General features: G+C 36.4%; 1 protein-coding gene across 4 annotated transcripts in view; it reads left to right on the top strand.

Moving 5' to 3' along the window:
• The window catches only part of Pdss2 (decaprenyl diphosphate synthase subunit 2), a 274,672-nt gene that overhangs the window by 195,840 nt on the left and 55,481 nt on the right, over nucleotides 1-23,351 (top strand). For 3 of the 4 annotated variants that reach the window (XM_048783729.1, XM_048783661.1, XM_048783786.1), the window contains one exon: nucleotides 22,690-22,863. The exons of the other annotated variant lie outside the window; for it this stretch is intronic. In XM_048783729.1, coding sequence (XP_048639686.1) covers nucleotides 22,690-22,863 — 174 coding nt within the window. The remainder of the gene's footprint in view (nucleotides 1-22,689; nucleotides 22,864-23,351) is intronic. 4 annotated transcript variants of the gene reach the window in all.

Genomic DNA, 23,351 nt, shown 5'->3' with positions numbered 1-23,351 from the left:
GCCATTGTGGTCAGAAAACATATTTTGTATGGTTTGAGTTATTTAAAATTTATTGAGTTGTTTTATGACCCAGTGTATGATCTATCTGTGTAAATGTTTCATGTTAACTTATAAAGAAATATATATTATGTTGTTAATGGAACATTCTATAATATCAGTTAAGTCATTTTGGTTGATAGCATTGCTAAAGTCTTCTATATCTGCAAGTATTTTCATTCTGCTTGTTTCTTTAGTTACTTAGATAAGGGTATTAAATTCTGATTTTAATTGTGGATTATGCTATTTCTACTTGCAGTTCTACCAGTTTTTCCTTCATATGTTTTAAAGCTCTGCTATTAGGCATTATTAACCTTTAGGCTGATTATATTATTTTGATGATGTGGTCCCTTCATCACTATTAACTGTCCTTTTTTGTCCCTGGCAATGTTCTTTATATCTTTTTCTCTGTTATGTACTTCATCTAATAGTAACATATTCACTCCAGCTTTCTTTTCATGAAAATTATTATAGTATTTATTTTTCCATATTTTTACTCTTTTATATTTAAAGTGTTTCTTTTTTTTAAAAAGCATATTTTTTTAATGTGGTGTCAAAGATCAAACCCAGTGCCTCATGCATGCTAGGCAAGCGCTCAACCACTTAAGCCACAACCCCAGCCCTGAAGTGTGTTTCTTTCTTTCTTTTTTTTTTTTTAAGTTGTCAATGGACCTTTATTTTATTTGTTTATATGCAGTGCTGAGAATCAAACCCAGTGCCTCACACATGCTAGGCAGGTGCTCCTCCACTGAGTTACCACCCCAGCCCCTAAAGTATATTTCTTGAATGCAGAACTTAGCTAAATCTTGTTCTTTCATCCAACTTGTTTCTGCTTTTAATTTGTATGTTTTTATTTCATGTGTTTATTGATGTGGTTGGGTTTAAATCTACCATCTTGTTTTCCATTTGTCCCATTTATTCTTTCTTCCCTTTTCTGCCTTCTAATACATGGTTTTTCATAAAACCATCTTTTTTTCTTTTTCTTTTTCTTTTTTTTTTTTTTTTTTTTTTGAGAGGGGATAACACTATTTATTGCCCAAGCTGGCCTCAACTCCCTATCCTTCTACCTCAGTCAGCCTCCTGAGTACTTTCTTTTTAATCTTTAGCTATAACTATCCGGTATAATTTTTAGTTGTTGTGTTTGAACTTATAATGTGTATCTTTAATTTATCATGATCTACTATCAAGTGATATTGTGTCTTTTCACAGTAAGAATCTTACAGAAGTTTATTGCTATTTCTCCCCTCCAAGGCTTCGTGTTATCACTGTCATACATTTTAATCCCATGTATATTATAAATTCCACAATACATTGTTATTATATTTATTTTGTTCAATACTGGGGATTGAACCCAGGGGTGCTCTACTACTGAGTTATACACCCAACCCTTTTTATTTTTTATTTTGAGAGAATCTCACTAAGTTTCTCAGGCAGGCCTCAAACTTAGGATCCTCCTGCTTTAGCCTCCCAAGTCCCTGGGATTACAGGTGTGTGCCACCACACCTGTCTTTATTTTTATATCAAACACTTATTATACTTTACAGGGATTTATATTTTGTAAAGTCCTTTATATTTACTGATACAGTTAATATCTTTGCTGTCCTCATTTTGATACAGATTTTTCATGTGATATTATTTCCCTTATTCCTAAAAGATTTCTTCTACCATGGTAGTGCAGGCCTGCTGAAGATTAATCTTTTTATATTTATATGTCTGAAAGATATGCCCACTGAATATAGAATTCTGTGTTGCTGGGGTTTTTGTTTTTGTTTTTGTTTTTAGTACTTTAAAATATTGCTCCATTATTTTCTCACTTTCCTTGCTTCCAACAAGAAAGCTACTATCATCTTTATCTTTGTTCCTGATTCAAAATTGGATTATGATGTATCTTCATGTCTATTTCTTCATATTTCTTCTGCTTGGGGTTCATTGAGCTTCTTAGATCTATGAATTATTGTTTTCATCAAATTTGGAAAAATGATTAATCATTATTTCTTTAAAGACTTTTTTGTTTGTTTCTTTGTTTTTCCTTTTCTCCTCTCCTATAGGACTCCAGGTACATAATAGACTGCTTTAAATTTCCCAGTGCTCACTGAAGCTCTATCTTTTTTTTTCTTTGCTTAGAATAATTTTAATTGGTGTGCATCCAAATTTGCCAGTTTATGTCTTCTGTATTTCTATTTAATATGCTTAAGTGTCTCTTCTAGCATCTTGACCATATGGAATATAGTTATGAAAACTGTTTTAATGCCCCTATCTCCTAATTATATCATGTGTCATGTCTGTGTTGGTTTCAATTGACTTATTTTTCTCCTCATTATAGTTTGTATTTTCCTGCTTTTTTGCATGCTTGGTTATTTTTGATTGAGTGCCAGACATTGTGAATTGTATTTTGTTGCATGCTAGATATTTTTGTATCTCTGTAAATATTCTTGAGATTAATGCAGTCAAGTTACTGGAAATATGTCAATCCTTTCAGTGTTACCTTTAATCTTGTTAGGCAGGACTAGAGTTGCAATTAGTCTAAGGCGAATTTCTCCACTTTTAAGGCAAAACCTTTCTGAGTACTCTTCTGATATCCTGTGAATTCTAAGTTTTTCCTCTCTGGTGTAACAGAACTATTTCTAGCCAAGTGTGAGCTCTGGCGATTATTTCTTTTGCTCCTTCTGAGTGATTATCTTCCAAGATTTTAGTAGTCTCTTTATGCCTATATATTGTAATACACTTGGACCTCCATATCCACAAGTTCCACACCTGTGAATTCAACTAACTGTAGATCAAAAGTATTTGGAAAAAAGTTTCATCTGTACTGAACATGTCATTCTCTCAAACAATACAGTATAATAACTATTTGTATCGCATTTACATGGTATTAAGTATTGAAGGATTCTTGAGATGATTTAAAGTGTATGAGAAGATATATGTAGATTATATGCAAATGCTGTGCCATTTTACATAAGAGACTTGAGCATCTGCAGATTTGGGCATCTGCAAGAGCTCCTATGACCCTCAACTTCATATACTGAGGGATGACTATACTCAGCTAAAGGCTTTAGGGAGACCCTGTGTATATCCAGAGCTCTCTATGCAGCTGTTTATACTGTGTTCTCTGCACTGTGAATTCTAGCCCCTTTGACCTGTCTAGACATGGAGGTTCATCTCTTCCATTAAAGGATACTGTCAGGCTCCACTGAGACCTAGGATTCTCTCTAGGCAATAAGATGAAAAACATTTGTGAGATTCACCTCATTTATTTCCCATCTCTCAAAGACTACTATCTTTCATTGCCATATTTTAAATGTCTTATGACTCTTGTTTCATATATTTTATCTAGTTTGTTTGGTTTTGGTTTTTAACAAATATAAAATTTTCTCTCTGTAAATTTTATGGTGCCTTTGTGTTGCTGTACCCTAAGTGTTCATTTATTGTGTCTGTTGGATACTTCAGCCAAAGTGAAAAATCAAAAATGACATCAATGTTTTGTACCTAGTTGACCTGAAAAACATGATGATAGAGTTGCCATAAAAGATGATAGCTTTTAGGGCTGGGGTTGTGGCTCAGCGGTCGAGTGCTCACCTGGCACATGCGAGGCCCTGGGTTCGAACCACAGCACCAAATAAGAATAAATAAATAAAATGAAGGTATTGTGTAAAAAAAAAAAAAAAAAGATGATAGCTTTTAGAGAAATATGGATTAGTTTAAGGTCAGATTAATGTTGGAGTGCTGTCAGATTCTCCAGATGAAAGAGTCAAGAGTTCCAGAAAGGTAAAGTGGGAAATCATCTTTGTAGACTGATAGGTAAATAAGTTTTTATAAACAAAGACCCAAAATTTGGGAAGGTAAAAATTGGTGAATATGTAAAGAAGGTTGAAATGGCTGTCAGAACTACCATGCTTTCCTGTAATTGAACTTTGAATTTGACATTGTTTCTTTTCAACCGATACCAAAAGAAAAATATGTTGTGTTCTGTGTTTGCATTATTTGATTATTAATGCTATAGATAATTTTTGTATAGAATATTTTTCTCAAAATTAAACATGTACTATAGAAAATGAGCTTAATCAAATTATGTGCATGTGCAAAAATGGCATAATAAATTCCATTATAATTATAATGCCCCAATAAAATTTTTTTAAAAAGCAAACACAGGAGCCAGAGGTATAGTTCAGTGGTAGAGCAGTTGCCTAGCATTATGTGCCAGGCCCTGAGTTCATTTCCCACCACCACAAAAATTTAAAAAAAAACACACACACATGCAAACAGAAGTATATGTAATGGGTCCTAGTGTAAGAAAGCTACCTGCAACATCAAATAGCCAGTTCTCTCAGCATCTGTCTGCCCAGGAACCAGAGGATATATAACTCGTATTTTTGTGAAGATATCATCTCTCAGAAAACAGAAAATTTTTGTCTCCTGGTATTCCAATATAATAAAGAGACTGAAATTAAAAAATCTAAATAAAGTATTTTTTCATTAGATTCTGATTGTTATTATGAATTCTACATTGACCATAAAACTAAATTAGGTAGTGCTAATAAAGTACATATTACTAAACTTATATTTTATTTCTGCTTTGTTCCAAACAACATACTAAGTGCTCCTAAAGCATTCAAAACAAAGATACTATTAAATTTTTTTTTTAACTCAGAGATGCCCTCAATCATCTGGTTATATGTACAGTTCAGAAGAAAACATGCATAAGAAACCACTGGAGAACACCCATAAGACCACATAGTAAATTATATGGTCTAGGCTATATATGAAGGAGAAAGTGCAACATTAAGGATTCGCCATGTTTCAGAGGGACTTCTGAAGGAGATAGTTTCTAAGTGGAGTCTTAGAAGCTTTAGTAGATAGCTAAATTGTAGAACCAACCTAGATGCCCTTCAGTAGATGAATGGATAAAGAAAATGTTGTATATATACACAATGGAATATAATATTACTCAGCATTAAAAGAGAATAAAATCATGGCATTTGCAGGTAAATGGATGGAGTTAGAGAATATTATGCTAAGTGAAGTAAGCCAATCCTAAAAAAACAAATGCCAAATGTTTTCTGATATGTGGATGCTGATCCAAATTGGGGGGTGGTGCATGGGAGGAATGGAGGAACTTTAAATAGGGCAAAGGGGAGGAAAGGGAAGGGAGAGGGCACGGAGGTAGGAAAGATTGCTGGGAGCCATTAGCCAAGTAGGTATAACAATTTCCTTGCCAGCGTACCCCATGTTGCTTAGTGGAAGGACTCATGGAAATAGGACATTTTGCAGTGACATTGCATGTAGGTGACCTTGCTCAAGGACCAAGGCGGATCCCGGTTTAGGGTGTTCCCAGTTTAGGATGATCCGGGTTTAGGGCGTTCCCAGTTTAGGACTATCCGGGTTTAGGGTGGTTCCAGGTTTAAGATTATTCCTGCTGGGAATAGGGCATATCCCGCTGCCTGAGTTCCCCTTGAGTTCTCACGGGATTCAGACAGTATTTTTTGGGAGACAGAAGCCCAGTGGGGGTGGATTTGGGCAGAGAACGTGGATTTCCCCAGAACGTGATTGTAGACCACTGGTGTGAGTTCGGGAATAAAGAGTTGCTGTTTGAATCTACAAGCTGTGTGGTGGCTCGTGATTTTGTGCCCAGCCAGACTGTGGCAAAAGATGGTGGAATGAGATGGACATCATTACCCTAAGTACATGTATGAAGACACGAATGATATGTCTCTACTTTGTGTACAACCAGAGACATGAAAAATTGTGCTCTATATGTGTACTATAAATTGTAATGCATTCTGCTGTCATGTATAACAAATTAGAATAAATAAATAAATTTTTAAAAAGCTGTAGTAGAAATAAATCAAGAGAAAATGTTGCTTATTGGGGTCAGAAATTGGTGTTGAGCACTGGCTGGGGAGTCAGATTCGTTTATTAATTCGTAGAACTTTCGAGCATGTGCTGTGTGGCAAGCCCCAGAGATACGAGTGCTTAGTGAGCCAAAGTATTTGTGTCCTGAGGGAGCTTTTATCTCAGTGAAGAAGCCAACTGTAAGTGATCACACAAGTAACTGAACAAGAGAAATAACTGATAGTTTAAAAACTAACTGCACAGCAAAAATCTAAATAGGGAGAAATGGTAGTGAAGGATGGAGGGGTTACTTTAGATTTGATGTTCATGGAAGGCCTTTCTGAGGATATAACATCTAAGTTGAGATCTGAAAGACAAAAAGCAGTCAGCTATGGGGGAGGGAGAATTTTCCAGGAAGAGGAAGGAACTGAGGCCAAGACCTGAAAGAGGAACTGGCATAGTTTGTGCAAGGAATATGAAAGGTGAAACATGGAAGATGAACATAGAAGTGGTTAGAGTTCAGAGAGGTGTTACGAAAATGCATGTGATACACACATGAAAGTGCTTTGAACATAGGCTCAACTAAAACTAAAGAAAGAAACCAGCTGGGTGTGGTGGTGCACAACTGTAATCCCATCTGCTCTCCATGCTGAGGCAGAAGGATTACAAGTTTGAGGCTAGCCATGGCAATTTAGCAAGACCCTATCTCAGAATTAAAAAAGCTAGAGATCTAGCTCAGTGGTAGACTGCTTGCCTAGCCTGCATGAGGCCCGAGTTCTGTCCCCAGCAAAGCAAAGAAAGAAGCCTATAACTTTGTTTTAAGATTACCTTGTTACTATTCAAGGACTGTTCATTCAACTAATGTTATTGAGTGCCTATTATGTTGTAGCAGCTCTTCTAGACCAATCAGGTATGTGTACTGAGAGCTGAGATGGAGACAAAAGTATAATGGAAGCTGATGCTGGGGCCTTGGTGGGGAAGGGTGATCATTTTAAGGGGATAAATAAATCAGTGGATAGAAGATTTGTGTTGAGGAGTTTGGATTTAAAATATTAAGAATTAGGATATTACCATGGGATCTTATTCAGTAAGAAAATCTGTTATAAAAATTATTACAAAAGCTGTGAATAGGATAAATTGGAAACCAAAGAAATTAGAAGCAGAGAGACCAGCTGGAAGAGGGTTGATATAAAACAGGTGTGAAGCAGCAGAGGCAACTGTTGGCAGTGGAAACAAGTGTGGGGCAAGGACCCAGGAGTTGAGCAAGTATCCTACTTCTCAACTTATTGATTTACAATTTATGTATCGTATTTTATTATTCTCTTACTGTGTGTTTTGTGGAATTGGGTCAATGATGACCATCTTTTAACCTGTGCTTCACATATTACAGTCTTTTTTTTTTTTTTGATGCAGATAACTTCTAAACAGCATTTCCCCCCATAAAATTAACTATATCACACAAAAGTATGGTTTCAAAAGTAACAGGCAGTAATGAGAAATATAGGATATTTACACACGATCATTTTAGTCTCCTCGCATAATATAACATTTCTAATCTTTTATGAGATGTCCCAAGGTAGAACAAGTAGGCAAGCCATTCCTGATTTCCTGATCCACAGAAATTGGTGAGACATAGTAAATGTTTATTGTTGCTTTAGGCCACTGAGTTTGGTGCAATTTGTTATATAGATATGTAGATATGTAGCCGTAGATAACTAATGTACACATCCACATCCTTTGCCATCTGACTGCAGTGCCCTTCTGCTGTGGGAGCGTCCTGTGATGTACTTTCATGTCCTTTAACTCTGGGCTCAGCTATTTGAATTGCTTTGGCCAGTAGAAGGCCCTCTTGAGTCTCTACTATCAGTGAGAGAAAAACATGCCCTGGCTAGCCTGTAGGTCCTGGAAGAATGAGATAAACTGGAGTGGACCCTCTTGAGCCAACCCAGAGATGTGTAGTAAGCTGTGGAGCCACCAGCCTACATGAGCCAGTTGCTTCAAAGCCCATAAACAATAATAAACAATTGTTGTTTGAAGCTATTGGGTTCAAGAATAGCTTTACCAGTTGTAAACCATAGTCAGTGTTAGACATCTGTGGGGATTTGGGTGTCTAGGCTAAGCCTGTCATTAGGGAGCTGGTTTGAGGAGTTTAACCAGAGGCTTCTAGCCTGAGGACACAAGTCCTACCTTCCAGTGGTAGAAAGCATTAAGTAACCTGAATGTCAACCCTCTCCATGTTGTACATAGCAAAAATTTAGTACTTAGGCGAGTTTCAGAAAAGCCATATTAGAACTGTTCATAATATGACAGTATTTTTTTAAAGTTTTTGCAGTTTATTAATCCTTTTCTGAAAAATCTACACAAATCCCTACAAAGTCATTGCAAATCTGTATACCTTCTTTGCAAGCAGCTTTGCAAACTCTTCCCATAAAAATGGGTGAAGGAGAACAAGTGAGGTTGACTAGACAGAGGGAATTAGTGTGTTTGAGTTAAAAGAAGCTAATTTATCTGACCAATGTGGAAAGGTGTTCATGTTGAACTTTTTATTTTATAGATTAGAAATAGGAAAAGTTTAGAATCAGGCAGAAAACCTGTAACACATGATGGCATACTCCAGCAACTTGGAAGACCAAGGCAGGAGGATCAAAAGTTCAAAGCTAGCTTCAGCAACTTAGCAAGACCCTTAGCAACTTAGTGAGACCCTATCTCAAAATAAAACATTTTTTAAAAAAGGCTAGAATGTAGCTTAGTGGTAAAGCTCCCCTGGATTCAATCCCCAGTTCCAAAAAGAAAAAGAAAGGTTTATTTTCCTTTCTTTGAAGTTAAAAATATTCTCTGTGTGTGTGTGTTTTAAAAAGGAAATGTATATTTTAAGAGGTTTAAAAGTGAGACACTGAATGCTGTATAAAAGCATTAAGACACTCCAGGGTGTATTTCATTGGTCCATTTACCTACAGCCTGTCCCTTACATTGTACCTAAGGCATGTATTAACGAGCTAATAAAACATACCACGTCATGTTTTATTGTTTGTTGGGCATCTGTTCTAGCTTACATCATTCACAGATCCAAGACTTTGAAGATGCCAGTAGTGATGATGATAATAAATATCTGTAATTTTATTAGGCATCCTTTTTTCACAAGGTAAAAACAATGTTAAATCATTTGTTAGAAATGAAAATGTCAAATTTATTCCAATTTTAATACTATTGAGAGTCTTTTAAAATGGTTTGTTGTAATTATGAAGTGTATCAAACATACAAAAGTATATATGAGCTGGGCACAGTGGTGCTCACCTGTAATCCCAGTGGCTTTGGAAGTTAAGACAGGAGTTCAAAGCCAGCCTCATTAACTTAGTGAGGTACTGAGCAACTCAGTGAGACCCTATCTCTAGATAAAGTATTTTAAAGGGCTGGGGATGTGGCTCAGTGGTTAAGCACCCCTGGGTTTAATCCCCCAATACCCAAACTTAATTAATTAATTAATTTAAAAGTTTATATAATACATACAATTTAAAAGTAAAAATAAAAACCCCTGGCACATACTAACACATTTAAGTAGTAGTATATATTTTTTTCTTTTTTTATCTTGCAATACTAGGAATTGAGCCCAGGGCTTCCTACATACTAGGTAACTACCCACAAGGTACATCCCCATCTGTTTTTATTTTATTTTGAGCAGGGTCTCACTAAGTTTCCCAGGCTGGCTTCAAACTTGCCATCACCTGACTCAGCCTCTCATGTAGCTAGGAGTACAGGTGGACATCATCACGCTCAGCTATAATTTTTTAATTCCACAAAATGTTTTTACTTAAAGAGGTTCAAAAGTGGCAAAGGTGTTGTGAAGCAAATATACTAGAAGTTAAATGTTCAAGTATTAAAAATGCAAAGATAGTGAAGATCAATATAGATATTGAGAAGGAAGAAAAGCTGTTGGTAACTGAGAAAGCTTAGTATGCAAAATAGCCCATTTGATTAAGTAGACCCTCCAGTTTAGAGTGGATCTAGTTGCTGTATGTTTTTATTTGTTAAATCTTTAAATTGAATTTATACACCATTCAAAAGCACTCTAGGTCACTCACTGTCAGCTATCACAGCAAAACATCTTAAAAGGCAGTTTATTTGCCTGAGAGATGAAACACCGCTGCTAAGCATGTAAATTGTTTAATAGAATCCCATTCTGATCAAAGGACAAGAATAAACTGTTCAGAAAGTGAAACCCAAGCCTTCAATTACCATCTGTCTATATGCCAGTGAGTCCCCATTTTATCTCCATCCCAGATCACTCCTGAGTTCTAGAGCTAAATAGCTGCTTACTCGGTATTTCTACTTGGAGGTCTACAAGCATTTCAGACTAAGCACATCTAAGACCAGATATATGATGCAATCTTCCAGAACCACTCACTGTTCTCTGTCTTCATGAAGAGCATCACTATTCCTCCAGATTTCAAGCCAACAATTTGGGAGTCCTCTTTAACACTTCTGTTTCTTACCAGGCTCACCCCTGGGGCTGCCTTCCTCCATTTCCTATGTCACCACTATTGCCGGAAGCATAACTGAGAGGGAGCAGAGAATGCAGTTGCTCCTGCGCACTCTTTTCAAAAGCAGACTCTATTGGTTTAAGGAAAAAAAAAAGGGCTAAAAATTCAATGACTCCCCTCCTATCGTCTCCCATTCAGTGGTGGCAATCTGGGTTCCTTTCCCTTGAATTTTAGTTGGCTTAAGAGCACTCAGCCAGTACAATACCACAGAAATAGTGTTATGTGACTTCTCAGACTGGGTCATAAAAGGGTGTCTTATAATATTCCCTCTCTTGAAACACAGCGCCCCCTTGGAAGTAACCACCATGCTTTGAGAAGCCACATGTAGACATCGTGGGTAGGTGCTCTAGTCATCAGTCCCAGATGGACCTGAGTGATGTGGGGGTTAAGAAGCAATCTTATTGGAAGTGGATCCCTGTAATTCAGCCATTCTGTATCCCAACCAACCAAATCATCCCCAGCTCTCTGAATCATCCCCAACTTATCTGGTCTTCCAAATTGTGGCCCCAGACATCGTAGAGCAGACATATGTCATCTTCATTGTGACTTGTCTAATCCTGACCCACAGAATCTGTGAGCATAAAAAATGGTGGTTGTTTTATGCCACCAAGTTTTGGGATGGTTTGTTATGTAAAAAATAGATAACCAGAATATGGATTTTTCAACAAATTTTAAGACAGTATATTAATATGATAGTTGTTAAGTCCATGCTAAAAGACATGGGGAGGAACAGTATAAATATGCTTTCAAAGTATCATGGATTGAATCCTAAAATATAGTTGTGTTAGTCAACTTGAGCTTCCATAAACAACATAAAATTCCTTCTTTTCTTCTTTCCATCCTTCCTTTCTTCCATCCTCCCTTCCTTTCTTTGTGGTGCTGGTCATAGAACCCAGGGCCTCATATATATTAGGCAAGTGCTATACCATTGAGCTACATCCTCAGTACTTTTTTTTTAGTTGGACACAATACCTTTATTTTTATTTATTTATTTTTATGTGGTGCTGAGGATTGAACTCAATGCCTCACACGTGCCAGGCGAGTGCTCTACCTCAGCGCAGCCCTTTTTATTTTATTTTGAGACAAATTATAAGTTAATCCTGTTAGATCAGGGGTCTACCCTTATGACCTCATTTAATTGCTTTCTTGCTTCACACAGTCACACTGAGGATTAGGGCGTCAACATTAGAATTGGAGGGTGGGGGCAGGGACACACTCATTCATCTGTAACAGTAGTCAAGAGTGGTACCTTTATAATTCTTTTTGTTCATTTGTTTGTTTCATGGCGCAAGGGACTGATCCCAGGGCCTTATGCGTGCCCAGGCAAGTGCTCTACCACTTTGTTCATGCCCTCACTCCCCTGCCATCAGTGGCACAAGCTAAACTGACTTTACCCTGCATCTGCTTACCCTGGTGTTAGATGCTGGCTGCCCCGCCTGTGGTTAAGATGCCTTCATCTCTTCTCAGAGATACTCCAAGCAACCTCCTCATTTGCTAACCTGTAGATAGTCCGCCTGCTGTAGTTTGGATCTTGAATTTCCCCCAAAGGCCCGTGCATTGAAGGCTTGGTCCCCAGGCCATGGTGCTTTTAGGAAGTAGTGAAATTTTTAGGAGATGGGGCCTAATGGAAGGGACTTAGGTTGCTTGGAGTGTACCCTTCAAGGGGATACTGGGACACTGGCTCTTCCTCTGCCTCTCTGCTTCCCGGCCACCATGAAGTAAAAAGCCTTCCTCTACCACGCGTTCCTACCAGGATATACTGTGTCACCACAGGCACAAGCAAAATGGCAAAGCAACCATCGACTTAAACCTCCAAAACTATTCCTCAGTTTAAATTGATTACTCAGGTATTTTTTACGGTAATGGAAAGTTAACTAATACACCTCTAATCCTAGTCTGTTCTCCACACTGGCAGAGATTTAAAAATACTGATGCTCCATTTCTACTCCCCACCCCACCCCCATCTAATGACATCCCATTGCTCTTGTGGAAGGGGGGGACAAAATCCCAGAAATGAATGAAAATACACTTTAGCCTGACCCCAATGTGTCCCTCTAGCTTCACCTTGACATACTCCCCATCGCTATCTGGATTCAGCCCTAGTAGCCTTAGGTATGCCATTTTCTTTTGTACCTACAATCTTTGTAGCCTGAAATACACTGGTAAGACAGTCTCAAATTTGGCTGGTCAGTATGTACATCAGAAGATCTTTTCTAGAAAACAGTTGGGCAGAATGTTTTAAGGGACTTTAAAATGTTCAGGTCTGTTGACCAATTAATTCTCATTGTAGACTCCATCTGTAGTAAGTAAGCATCCTCTAAGATCATCACCAATGAATCCTACCTCTTAATATTGCTCATGTGCAATGGATGTGTAACTGATGTGATTCTGCAATCTGTGTATGGGGTGAAGGTGGGAGTTCATAACCCACTTGAATCAAAGTGTGGAATATGATATGTCAAGAAATTTGTAATGTTTTGAACAACCCACAATAAAAAATTAAAAAAAAAAAATATTGCTCATGTGATCACTGCCAACATTGTACTAGGGTTGATCTGTCAACCAATTGCATATAGCAGAAATGATGGTATGGCACTTCCAATATTAGTTTATAAATGATTATGAAGCTCCCTTCTTGTATGTGCTCTTACTCTTCTTGGGTCACTTACACCAAGGGAAGCTAGCTATGAGATCATGTGAGTAGACCCACAGAGTGGCCTGTGTGGCAAGGAGCTAAAGCCTATGGCCAGCAAGCACTTACATGAGCTTAGAAGCAGATTCTTCAGCCCCTTCATATGACAGTAGCTACAGCCACCTTACTGAGCTATTCCTGGATTAATGATCCTCAGAAACTGAAATAACAAATTTTTAAAAACTATTTCTTTAGTTGAAGATGGAAACAATACAATATCTTTATGTATTTATTTTTATGTGGTGCTGAAGATTGAACCCAGTACCTCGTGCATGTGAGGCATGTGCTGTATCACTGAGCTACAACTCCAGCCCATAAATGTTGTTTTAATACAACAAGTGGGGAGGGGGGTTATTATAGATCAACAGATAACTAATACACTATCGTGAAAAAATTCTCCTAAAATGTTTTAGTAGTTGTTAATGTTACCATGTACAGACTTCCTGTAATGTAAACCTTTTCATCTTAGGAAGTGAATTCATTGAAGTGTTTTCAGGAGCAAAAAAATTGAAAACTCAGTAAAATTAACACAAAAGTAAGAAAAAAAAATGGTTTACATGCCAATTTGATAGTATCAAGATCCTTTTCTATCTCTTTGATGTCTTTAATGTCATATTTATTATCAGGCTGGTGGCAGTTTAGCCTCAATGGCCCTCAGTATGTCTGATTAAGACTGTGCAATCTCCAGAAGAGACAGTTCTCATTTCTACCTGGGTCTCTTGAAACTTTCTGGTAGATTTCTTTCATATCTCAATGGCTAGATTTACCATACACCCATTTCTAAATTAATATTTGGTAGGAACAGTAAATAATAAAATAAAATAACTAATAAAATAAGGATTTTGTTAGTAAAGGGGTAGAGAATTCTGCCCTGTCCACAGTAAGGAGGGATCTTGTTTCACTTTTTGAGCAGTGCATATTGCTCTTGCACTCAGTCCCCACTGGCCACCATGTTAACCTCATTCCTACTCAACCCATCTAAATTGTACATGTGATCATGTCGTTTCCTACTGAAAACAGTTCACAGTACCTAATTGATATGATCCAAAGCTCAGGGCCTCTTACACCCCACTGGCTTTCTTTACCTACATCTCCCACTATATATTTCAACAATATAGGCTAGTATTGATGCCTCGAAATCATCCCCTGTATTATCTTCCTAGCCAATTCCAGTTTGTTATTCAGAAACAGACTCAGTTAAGAGTCATCACTAAAGCCTCTTTTAACCCTTTCTCTGGACTTTTCACATACCCATTTGCTTTATAATCCCCTGCTGAACTTATCCTAATATCAAAAACTAATGCCTAATTCTTAAATCCACAGTGTCTGGTATGTACTAAATAACCACAAAAATTAGTGAACTGCATCGATTGTACATTCCCACGGTATGTCAAGCACCAACCTACACTATGCATTTTCAAACAGGCTATTTCTCTTTAGTGCTGTCCAGTTAGTTTATCTCAAAGAGTTACTCAGATTTCCCTCTGCCACTACTATACAATCTGTCCCAGAAATATCTCCTGCCCTGTAGCTTTCAAACCTCCCCCCATCCCAGGCGTAGTACCTACTAGTGGTAAGATTTCTTGCTGTAAAATAGAATTCCTTCCTCCATCCAGACCCCTCCTCTTCAGCATGCTTGTTCCCCATATAGCTTAACAAGAACTGACTGGTGGAGAGGGAAGGAAGGGGCCGATCAGCGCTAGACCAAGGAGTTCTTACATTTTAAATTCCTTGTCAACCCTTCTGTCTAACTCACGAGTAAAATTTTTAACAGCTCTATTCCTTGAATAGAAACATTTAAAAAGAGCCTTTAGTAAATCTTACTAGCTTTTTTCCCCATGATTTACATGGGTGTCAAGCTTCCAGATTGTTATTTTATTATCTCCTATTTGACTGCAATATAAATCAAAGCAAAATATTTCATCCTATTAGATGATGTTGTTAAAATACTATACTTTTCCCTCTCCCTCTGGATTCCTGAAAACATATTTACCTATTGTTTCTTTTTACTCGTATGCCCATGTCTCTTCAATGAATATTATTGAAAGGTTTAATTTACAGGTTTGAATGCCTTTTTGATGCGTTGATGAGATATGTCATTTCCTCTTTAACACAACCTACTCTTAAACCATAAAAATATTAAGCATTGCATATATTTCTATTATGTGTTAAGCAATAGAATCCAATTGCTATACATCTGAGACTCATCTCTGCTACTTAATAGTACTGTCTGATCTTGATCAAACTACATTCTTGACCTCCTTAACCTCCTTATCTATTAAATGGGAATGATGATGCTTAAGATTTTTGAGGGCTGATATGATAAATAATGCAAAAGTATCCTCATGTAATTAGCTCTCAGGAAATATTAGATTCCATTCTTCTTGCTTCCTTCTAATCCCTAATTGTAGAGATTTATTGAAAGCTTCCTATGCTTGATTTATTTATTTATACATGTATATATATTATATAATCTTTATGTGTATACATAAAATTAATTTTTAATTTAATTTTAATTTTATATATACATGTATAAAGACTATATACATGTATATACGTGTGTATATACATAATTTTATATATGTAAAAGGATTTTTTGTTGTTGTTTTGTGGGGGGATACTGGGGATTGAACTCAAAAGCACTAACCACTGAGCCACATCCCCAACCCTGTTTTGTATTTTTTTAGAAAGAGGGTCTCACTGAGTTGCTTAGGATCTCACCTTTGCTGAGGTTGGCTTTGGGTATTTTTTTTTGAGGGGGAGTTCTAGGGATTGAACTTAGGAACTCTCAACCACTGAGCCATATCCCCAGCTCTATTTTGTATTTTATTTAAAGACAGGGTTTCAGTTGCTTAGCACCTTGCCATTGCTGAGGCTGGCTTTGAACTTGTGATCTTCCTGCCTCAGCCTCCTGGGCTTCCGAACTGCTGGGATTACGAGTGTGCGCCATCAAGCCCAGCTTGTAAAAGGTTTTAATAAATTTTTATATATGAAAATTATATATATAATTATATAAATATTTTATATGATTTTATATATGTATATTTATATCTATGTATATTATACATATACAAAATATAGTGTGCTATATGTATATAATTTTAATATATGTATATATAATTTATGTATATACATAAAAAGACTGTTTTGGCTGTCTTCTGAAAATATTTGAAAAGAACAGTTCAAAGAAAACATTTGAAATAGTGAAATGTGTGAGGGCAATGGATGTATAGCTCAGTGGTAGAGCACTTGCCTAGCATGCATAAGTCCCTGGTTTTATTCCCAGCATCAGGAAAATAAAAATAATGAAATGTGGCATTAGTGAGATCTAGTCATTTATCCAGCCCAAATTCAGATTACATTTATAAAGGCAGTGGCCCAGAGTATGAACCTGAAGTAGAGAGCAGGGAAACAAGAAATATTTGCATTGCGTGTATATGTGTGTGTGGTGTTGGGATCAACATGATCACATGTGCTTAGCATGTGCTCCAACACTGAGCACATCCCCAGCCTCTGCATACTTTTCTAAAAGTACTTTTATCTCCATGGATAACTAGCTGCTGAGTTCCAAAACTCTTCTCTTCTGATCATGTGAAAGGGAGCAATTTGGCCCGACAGGTTCTTGTTAGCCTTGATATCTTCCCAGGCCAATTAGTTTGCCTTTATTCTGTGGCCATGGACCTGACCTTTAATCCCAGACAGCCACTTTCACAAATGTACTTTGGTCTCCTATGAATACATACAAATGCATCACCACCAGGAAAAAAGCAACTCAAAGTATGTGTTTGTCAGGCAATAAAGTAGCAAAGTAGCATGTTACATCTGAGTGATACCACCAATGCCACCCTCTTGGGCAAACATCATCTTATAAACTTCAGGTTTATGGGTTTTTTCCCATATTTAAACCTGCTTTACTTGAGTAAAAAAGTCATGAGACCTTTATTTTTCTAAATTATTGAAGTTCTGATAGTCATTCAATAAGTATATTGACTTACCTTCCTGAAAATAAGGAAATAAGTCAAAAGTAAATATTCACTGACTATATCATTTTTTAATATATAATAAATTTTCAGTAAAAACTGCATGTATTCTAGAGAATTGGATGATTGAGGCAGGAGGATTGTAAGTTCAAGTCTATCCTCATCAATTTAGTGACACCCTAAACAACTTAATGAGACCCTGTCTCAAAAAATAAAAAGGGCTAGGGATGTGATTCAGTGGTAAAGCACCCCTAAATTCAATCCCTAGTACCAAAACAACAACAAAAACTGCATCTATATAACTTGATGCTGTATGCATATTTAAATCTCATTCACTCTGATTATTCATTCATTTCATACCAATTCTATATATCTGGAGAGTAAAAAGTCTGGTATAGATGTGGTTATCTTATCTCCATATTTTACATTGTACATTAACTTTCCCTTTGTTCCTAAAAGAACAGAGCATGTTCTCTTAGTATATACATGACAAGCTGGTAAAAATGAATAGGGGGATTTTGTTTCATTAATAACCAAGTTCACAATAGGTAATAACTTAATGTTCAGGGAATAACATTTCTGATTAACTTAGGAACAGAATTATTAACTTATGGTGCAATTAACTGGTGGCAGTAAATTTCAGGGGACTATAAATTAATTGTTTCTTGGTTTCTGAATTTCTTAATTTTTTTTCTATGATCATGTGTTACTTGCATAATTTAAAGTGTGAAAATTATGAAATAAAATCTCTAAATTCCCGTAAGAAATATATAATGAACAAAACTGAATCTTTGCTCATCAGAGATCCTGCAATTATTATTCTGAAATGGAATTATCTATATATCCTGTATGAGGATATCTACATTTGTATATTTATTTCTACATATCAATATGTAGGTATATATACCTATATATATCTATATACAATCTGTCCTTGAACTGTGAGCTTCTTGAGGATAGACTAGTAATCTTCATATCTAAATTATTTTACAAAGATCCCGACCCATGATAGAACCTTAATGTTTGTGTATGAATAAATGAAGTTGATATACCAATCATTAAAAGTTAAATGATGATCATGTAAATTTTTTAAAAGTTAAATTAACTATTTTAGAACACGAAATGGAAAATACTATCTCCATTAGCTCTTTTTAGATATTTTTATTAATCATTGATGAATCTTTATTTTATTTATTCATATGTAGTGCTGAGAATTGACCCAGTGCCTCACACGTGCTAGGCAAGTGCTCTACCACTGAGCCAAATCCCCAGCCTTACCTTTTTTCTTTAAGCTTTATTGAGATGCCTTTTACATATAAAATTCACCAACTTCCAACATATAATTCCATAATTTTTGAGTAACTAAAAAGTGATATGACCATCACCATAAGCCAGTTTTCACACATACTTCTATATGGTCTCTCATGCCCGTTTATAGTCCCCAACCTCCAGCCCTGGACAACCACTAACCTACATTTCATATAAATGGAATCATGTAAAATATATAGGTCTCTTGTGTCTGACTTTTTTCACTTAACATAGTGCTTTTGAGATTCATCCATGTAGTGGTAGCTCCATTCTTTTTATTGCTGAATAGCATGCCATTGTCTGAATATGTCTACCCATCAGCTTTTAAAATTAAAAAAAGATAAACAGCTACTTAGAAATTACTACAAATGGGCTGGGATTATAACTCAGTGGTAGTGTGCATGCCTAGCATATGTGGGGCACTGGGTTTGATTTTCAGCACTGCATATAGATAAATTAAAGAAAGGTCCATCAAGAACTAAAAAGAATTTTAAAAATAACTACAATAGGTAAACTGGGTTCTATTCATTCAGCAAACATTTATTGAAATAAATATAACTTTAGTGAATAAAATAAAAAAAGATAACTAAGACTAGCCTTTGGGGAAATAGCTGTGTAAGCAATTATAAAATTTGAAGAGAATTAAGTACTCTGTTAAAATATAACTCAGGTAATATTCATCAAAAGAAGAAAATATTTGTGGAGATATTTTGATATTTGATATTCCTCAAAGAAATTATATTTGTACTGAATTGATTCAATTTCCTGGCAAGGAATGTGAGGAAATGATATTTCCTTTGTAGAGAATGATATTTTAAAATTTGTACAAATGCAAAAGTATATATTCTTTTTTTTTTTTTTTTTTTTTTAAAGAGAGAGTGAGAGACAGAGAGAGAGAGATAGTGAGAGAGAATTTTTTTTTTTAATATTTATTTTTTAGTTTTCGGCAGGCACAACATCTTTGTTTGTATGTGGTGCTGAGGATCGAACCCCGGCCGCACGCATGCCAGGCGAGCGCGCTACCGCTTGAGCCACATCCCCAGCCCAAAAGTATATATTCTACTTCAGAAACAACCAATTGTCCTGTGTGAATGAAATAGGGAATATTTTGGATAGGAGATGGAACTAAGAATTGCTGCTTGCTAACTTAAAAGGAAGGCCTTAAGCCAGGCATCGGAGCTTACGCCTAGAATCCCAGTGACTTGGGAGGCAGACTCAGAAGGATGGTGAGTTCAAAGCCAGCCTCAGAACTTTGTGAGGCCCTAAGCAGTCAGCCAGCCTCAGAACTTTGTGAGGCCCTAAGCAATCAGCAAGATCTTGTTTCTAAATAAAATATAAAAGAGGGCTGGGTGAAGGACTTAAAAACGGCATACTACAGTGACACAGCCATATCGATGTTTATAGCAGCACAATTCACAATAGATAAACTGTGGAACCAACCTAGATGCCTTTCAGTAGATGAATGGATAGGAAAACTTTTGTGTATATATACACAATAGAACATTACTCAGCATTAAAAGAGAATAAAATCATGGCATTTGCAGGTAAATGGATGAAGTTGGAGGATACAATGCTAAGTGAAGCAAGCCAATCCCAGAAAACCAAAGGCCGAATGTTTCCTTTGATATGAGGAAGCTGACTCATAATGGCGATGGGGGGGAAAGCAAGGGAAGAATGAAGGAACTTTAGATAGGGCAAAGGGGAGAGAAGGGAAGGCAGGGGGTAAGGCAGTAGAAATGATGGTGGAATGAGTTAGACATCATTAACCTTAAGTACATGTATGAAGACACAAATGGTGTGGAAATACTTTGTGTACAATCAGTGACTTGAAAAATTGTGCTCTAAATGTATAATATGAAATGAATTGCTTTCTGCCATCATGTATAACAAATTAGAATAAATAAATAATTTAATTTTAAAAAGAGGGCTGGGGATGTGGCTCAGTGGTTAAGCTCCCCTGGGTTCAATCCCCGGTACCAAAGAGGGGAAAAAAAAAAGGAAGACCTTAAATGTAGTGCTATGAAGTTTATCTTGATTCTATGAGTAGGAGTGAGACATTAAAGGAGAATTATTTCAATTCTTCATTATGACCAAATTAGGCAGGATAAAGGAAAGTTGGCATGAGGGCAATTCAGGAGGCTGAGGCAGGAAGATTACAAATTTGAGGCCAGCCTGCTCAACTGAGTGAGACCCTTTTTCAAAATAAAAGACAAAAAGGGCTTGGGTTATAGCTCAGTAGCTTAGTAGTAGCACCACCCTGGGTTCAATCCCCAATGTCTCAAAAAAAAAACAAAAAAAACAGTTGGGGGGGTGGGAGAGAGAGTAAAGGAAAGTGAAAAGAGGGAGAGAAAGAAAGACATCGAAACTCTGATGCCCCCCTCTTATATTGACCTTGTGATTGTATTTCACCCACTCAGTTAATTTTCCATCTCAAAATCCTGAATTTAAATCCTTATCCTGAATCTAATCACATCTGCAATGTCCCTTTTGCCATGTACAACAACATTTCCTAGGTACCAGGGATAAGACTGTGGACATCTTTATGAAGGAGGGAGATTTATCGGCTGTTTCTTTGATAATCTTCTAACCTTGCAGAAGGTTGTATAGTTATTTGTTTGGTTTTGGTTTTGCCATTTGGAGTTTATCCTAGTAAATGGTATAAAATGCAGATTAGACTTTATTTTTTCCAGATAGCTTTTTATAGTAAATGATACCTACCCCACCCATTTACTGAGAAGTCCAACTTTTCCTTAAAATATAGTGAATTCCTATATATAATTTGGTTGCTTTCTGAAGCTTCTATTTTGTTCCATTGTCCGTGTGTCTAAAAAGTACATGTTTTTTAAATTACACAGGGTTTTTAGTATGTCACAGTATCTGGTAGGACTAGACAAAATTTGCTCTTCCTTTCCACCCCTCCCCCATGCATACATACAGTACCTTGCTCTTCTGTTCTCAAGGTTTTCCCTACCATTTTTGTTTGTTTATTTTTTTCTACATGAACTTTAGAATCAACTTGCCTAACTTGGGGTGTTGTGGAGATTGTTAGTTTCATTGGAGAACTATGAGGTTAGTTAGCTCTTACTGTCTTTGAACATCATATGTCTTTACAGTCATTCAAGTTACTTTCCCCACTCCAAGTACTGGGGATTGAACTTGGCATTTTACCACTGAAGTATATCCCTGTATCCTGCCCCCCCCCCTTTTATTGAGTCAGGGTCTCTAAGTTGCTGAGGTTGGCCTTGAACTTACAATTCTCCTGTCTTAGCCTCTAGCTGGAATTACAGGTGTGTGCCACAGCACTAGCTCAAGTCACTTTTGTTCCTTCAGTAATATTGTAACATTTTCTTCATAACAATTTTGTACATTTTAAGTTTATTCCCAGTTTTTAATCTTTCTTTTTGTATAATGGAAGAGAAGATACTGTTTGTAATACTCTCTGATTAGTTTTTATGTATGAAATCTATGGTTAATACATTTATTATGTTAATTACAAATTATTAATTTTAACACCTCTCTCTTACTCAGTTATCTTGTTTGTAGTATTTTTTTAGTTGAGCCTCTCGGTTTTCCCATTGCAGTTTATATTGTCTTCAAGTAGCAATAAACTCTTCCCTGCTAATCTTTATACATCTGTCTTTCTCTGTCTCTTTCATTACGTTGTTAAACAGCAGCGGTGTTGTGCATCTCTGTCTTATTCCTGATGTTAGTGAGGAAGGCTCCTATTTCTCCATAAGTATTTGCTGGTTTTGGGCTTATACACACACACACACACAATCCCCATCATGTTAAAAGAAATACACATCAGTTCCTACTTTACTCGTTTTTCGCACTCCCTGGATTAAATCCCCAGTACTAGGGATTAAACTCAGGGGCACTCGACTACTGAGCCATATCCCCAGTCCTATTTTGTATTTTATTTAGCGGGTAAGAATAGGAGTTGAATTTTATCAAGTGCCTCTTTAATGTGAATGGAAAAATACTATGGTTTACATACTACTACATATTAACTTTTTATATATTAAAATACATTCTCAGGCCAGTCGTGGTGGCTCATACTTATAATCCCATCAACTCAGGAAACTGAGGCATGAGAAGGCAAATTCAAGGCCAACCTCAGAAAATGAGTGAGGCCCTAAGCAACTTAGTGAGACACTATAAAATCAAGATTCGGCATCTTTTAGTTCTGTTTTGTTGCATTAGCCAGTTTTGAATAGCTCTTTTCCTAACTCTTTTATTCATCAAAAACAGAAACAATTAAGTTACTCCTAAAATGCTTTTAATATTGGCTTTTGTTACATTTTAGGAAAATTATATCACAGATGATATTGGAATATCAACTTGGAAGGAGCAGACTTTTCTCTCCCATGGTGCCTTACTAGCAAAGAGCTGCCAAGCTGCGATGGAATTAGCAAAGCATGATGCTGAGGTTCAGGATATGGCATTTCAGTATGGGAAGCACATGGCCATGAGTCATAAGGTATTTGCACACCCTTTATCTTTTGCCATACTTAAGTAGCTAAAGTGATATACAAAAAAACCTTTTGCCATTTAATAAGCTACTTTTATATGTCAAAAAATGTTTGTATGCTCAAAATCTGTCAGTCATAGATGGTGATTGTATAGTATAAACAGTATGATTGTTAAGTACTATATAATTTTGACAGAAGTCCACAGTTTACTTAAGCCATGTTGTTTGTTTGTTTTTTTGTTTGGTGTTTTTTGTTTTGTTTTGTTTTTGTTTTGTTTTTTTGTTTAGTACTGGGGATTTAACCCAGGGACAATTTACCACTTAGCTATATCCCCAACCCTTTTTATTTTTTTATTTTGAAATAGTCTCACTAGGTTGTTTAGGGTCTTGCTAAGTTGCTGAGGTTAGCCTTGAACTTGCAATCCTTCTGTCTCAGCCTTCCAAAGGCCATATTTTTGATGTTTGTCTTTTCTTTCCACCTGAAAGGGTTTTTTTTT

Source organism: Marmota marmota, unplaced genomic scaffold (assembly GCF_001458135.2).
Source record: "Marmota marmota marmota unplaced genomic scaffold, marMar, whole genome shotgun sequence".
NCBI classification, from domain to species: domain Eukaryota; kingdom Metazoa; phylum Chordata; class Mammalia; order Rodentia; family Sciuridae; genus Marmota; species Marmota marmota.
This window is presented reverse-complemented; position numbering and strand designations above follow the sequence as displayed.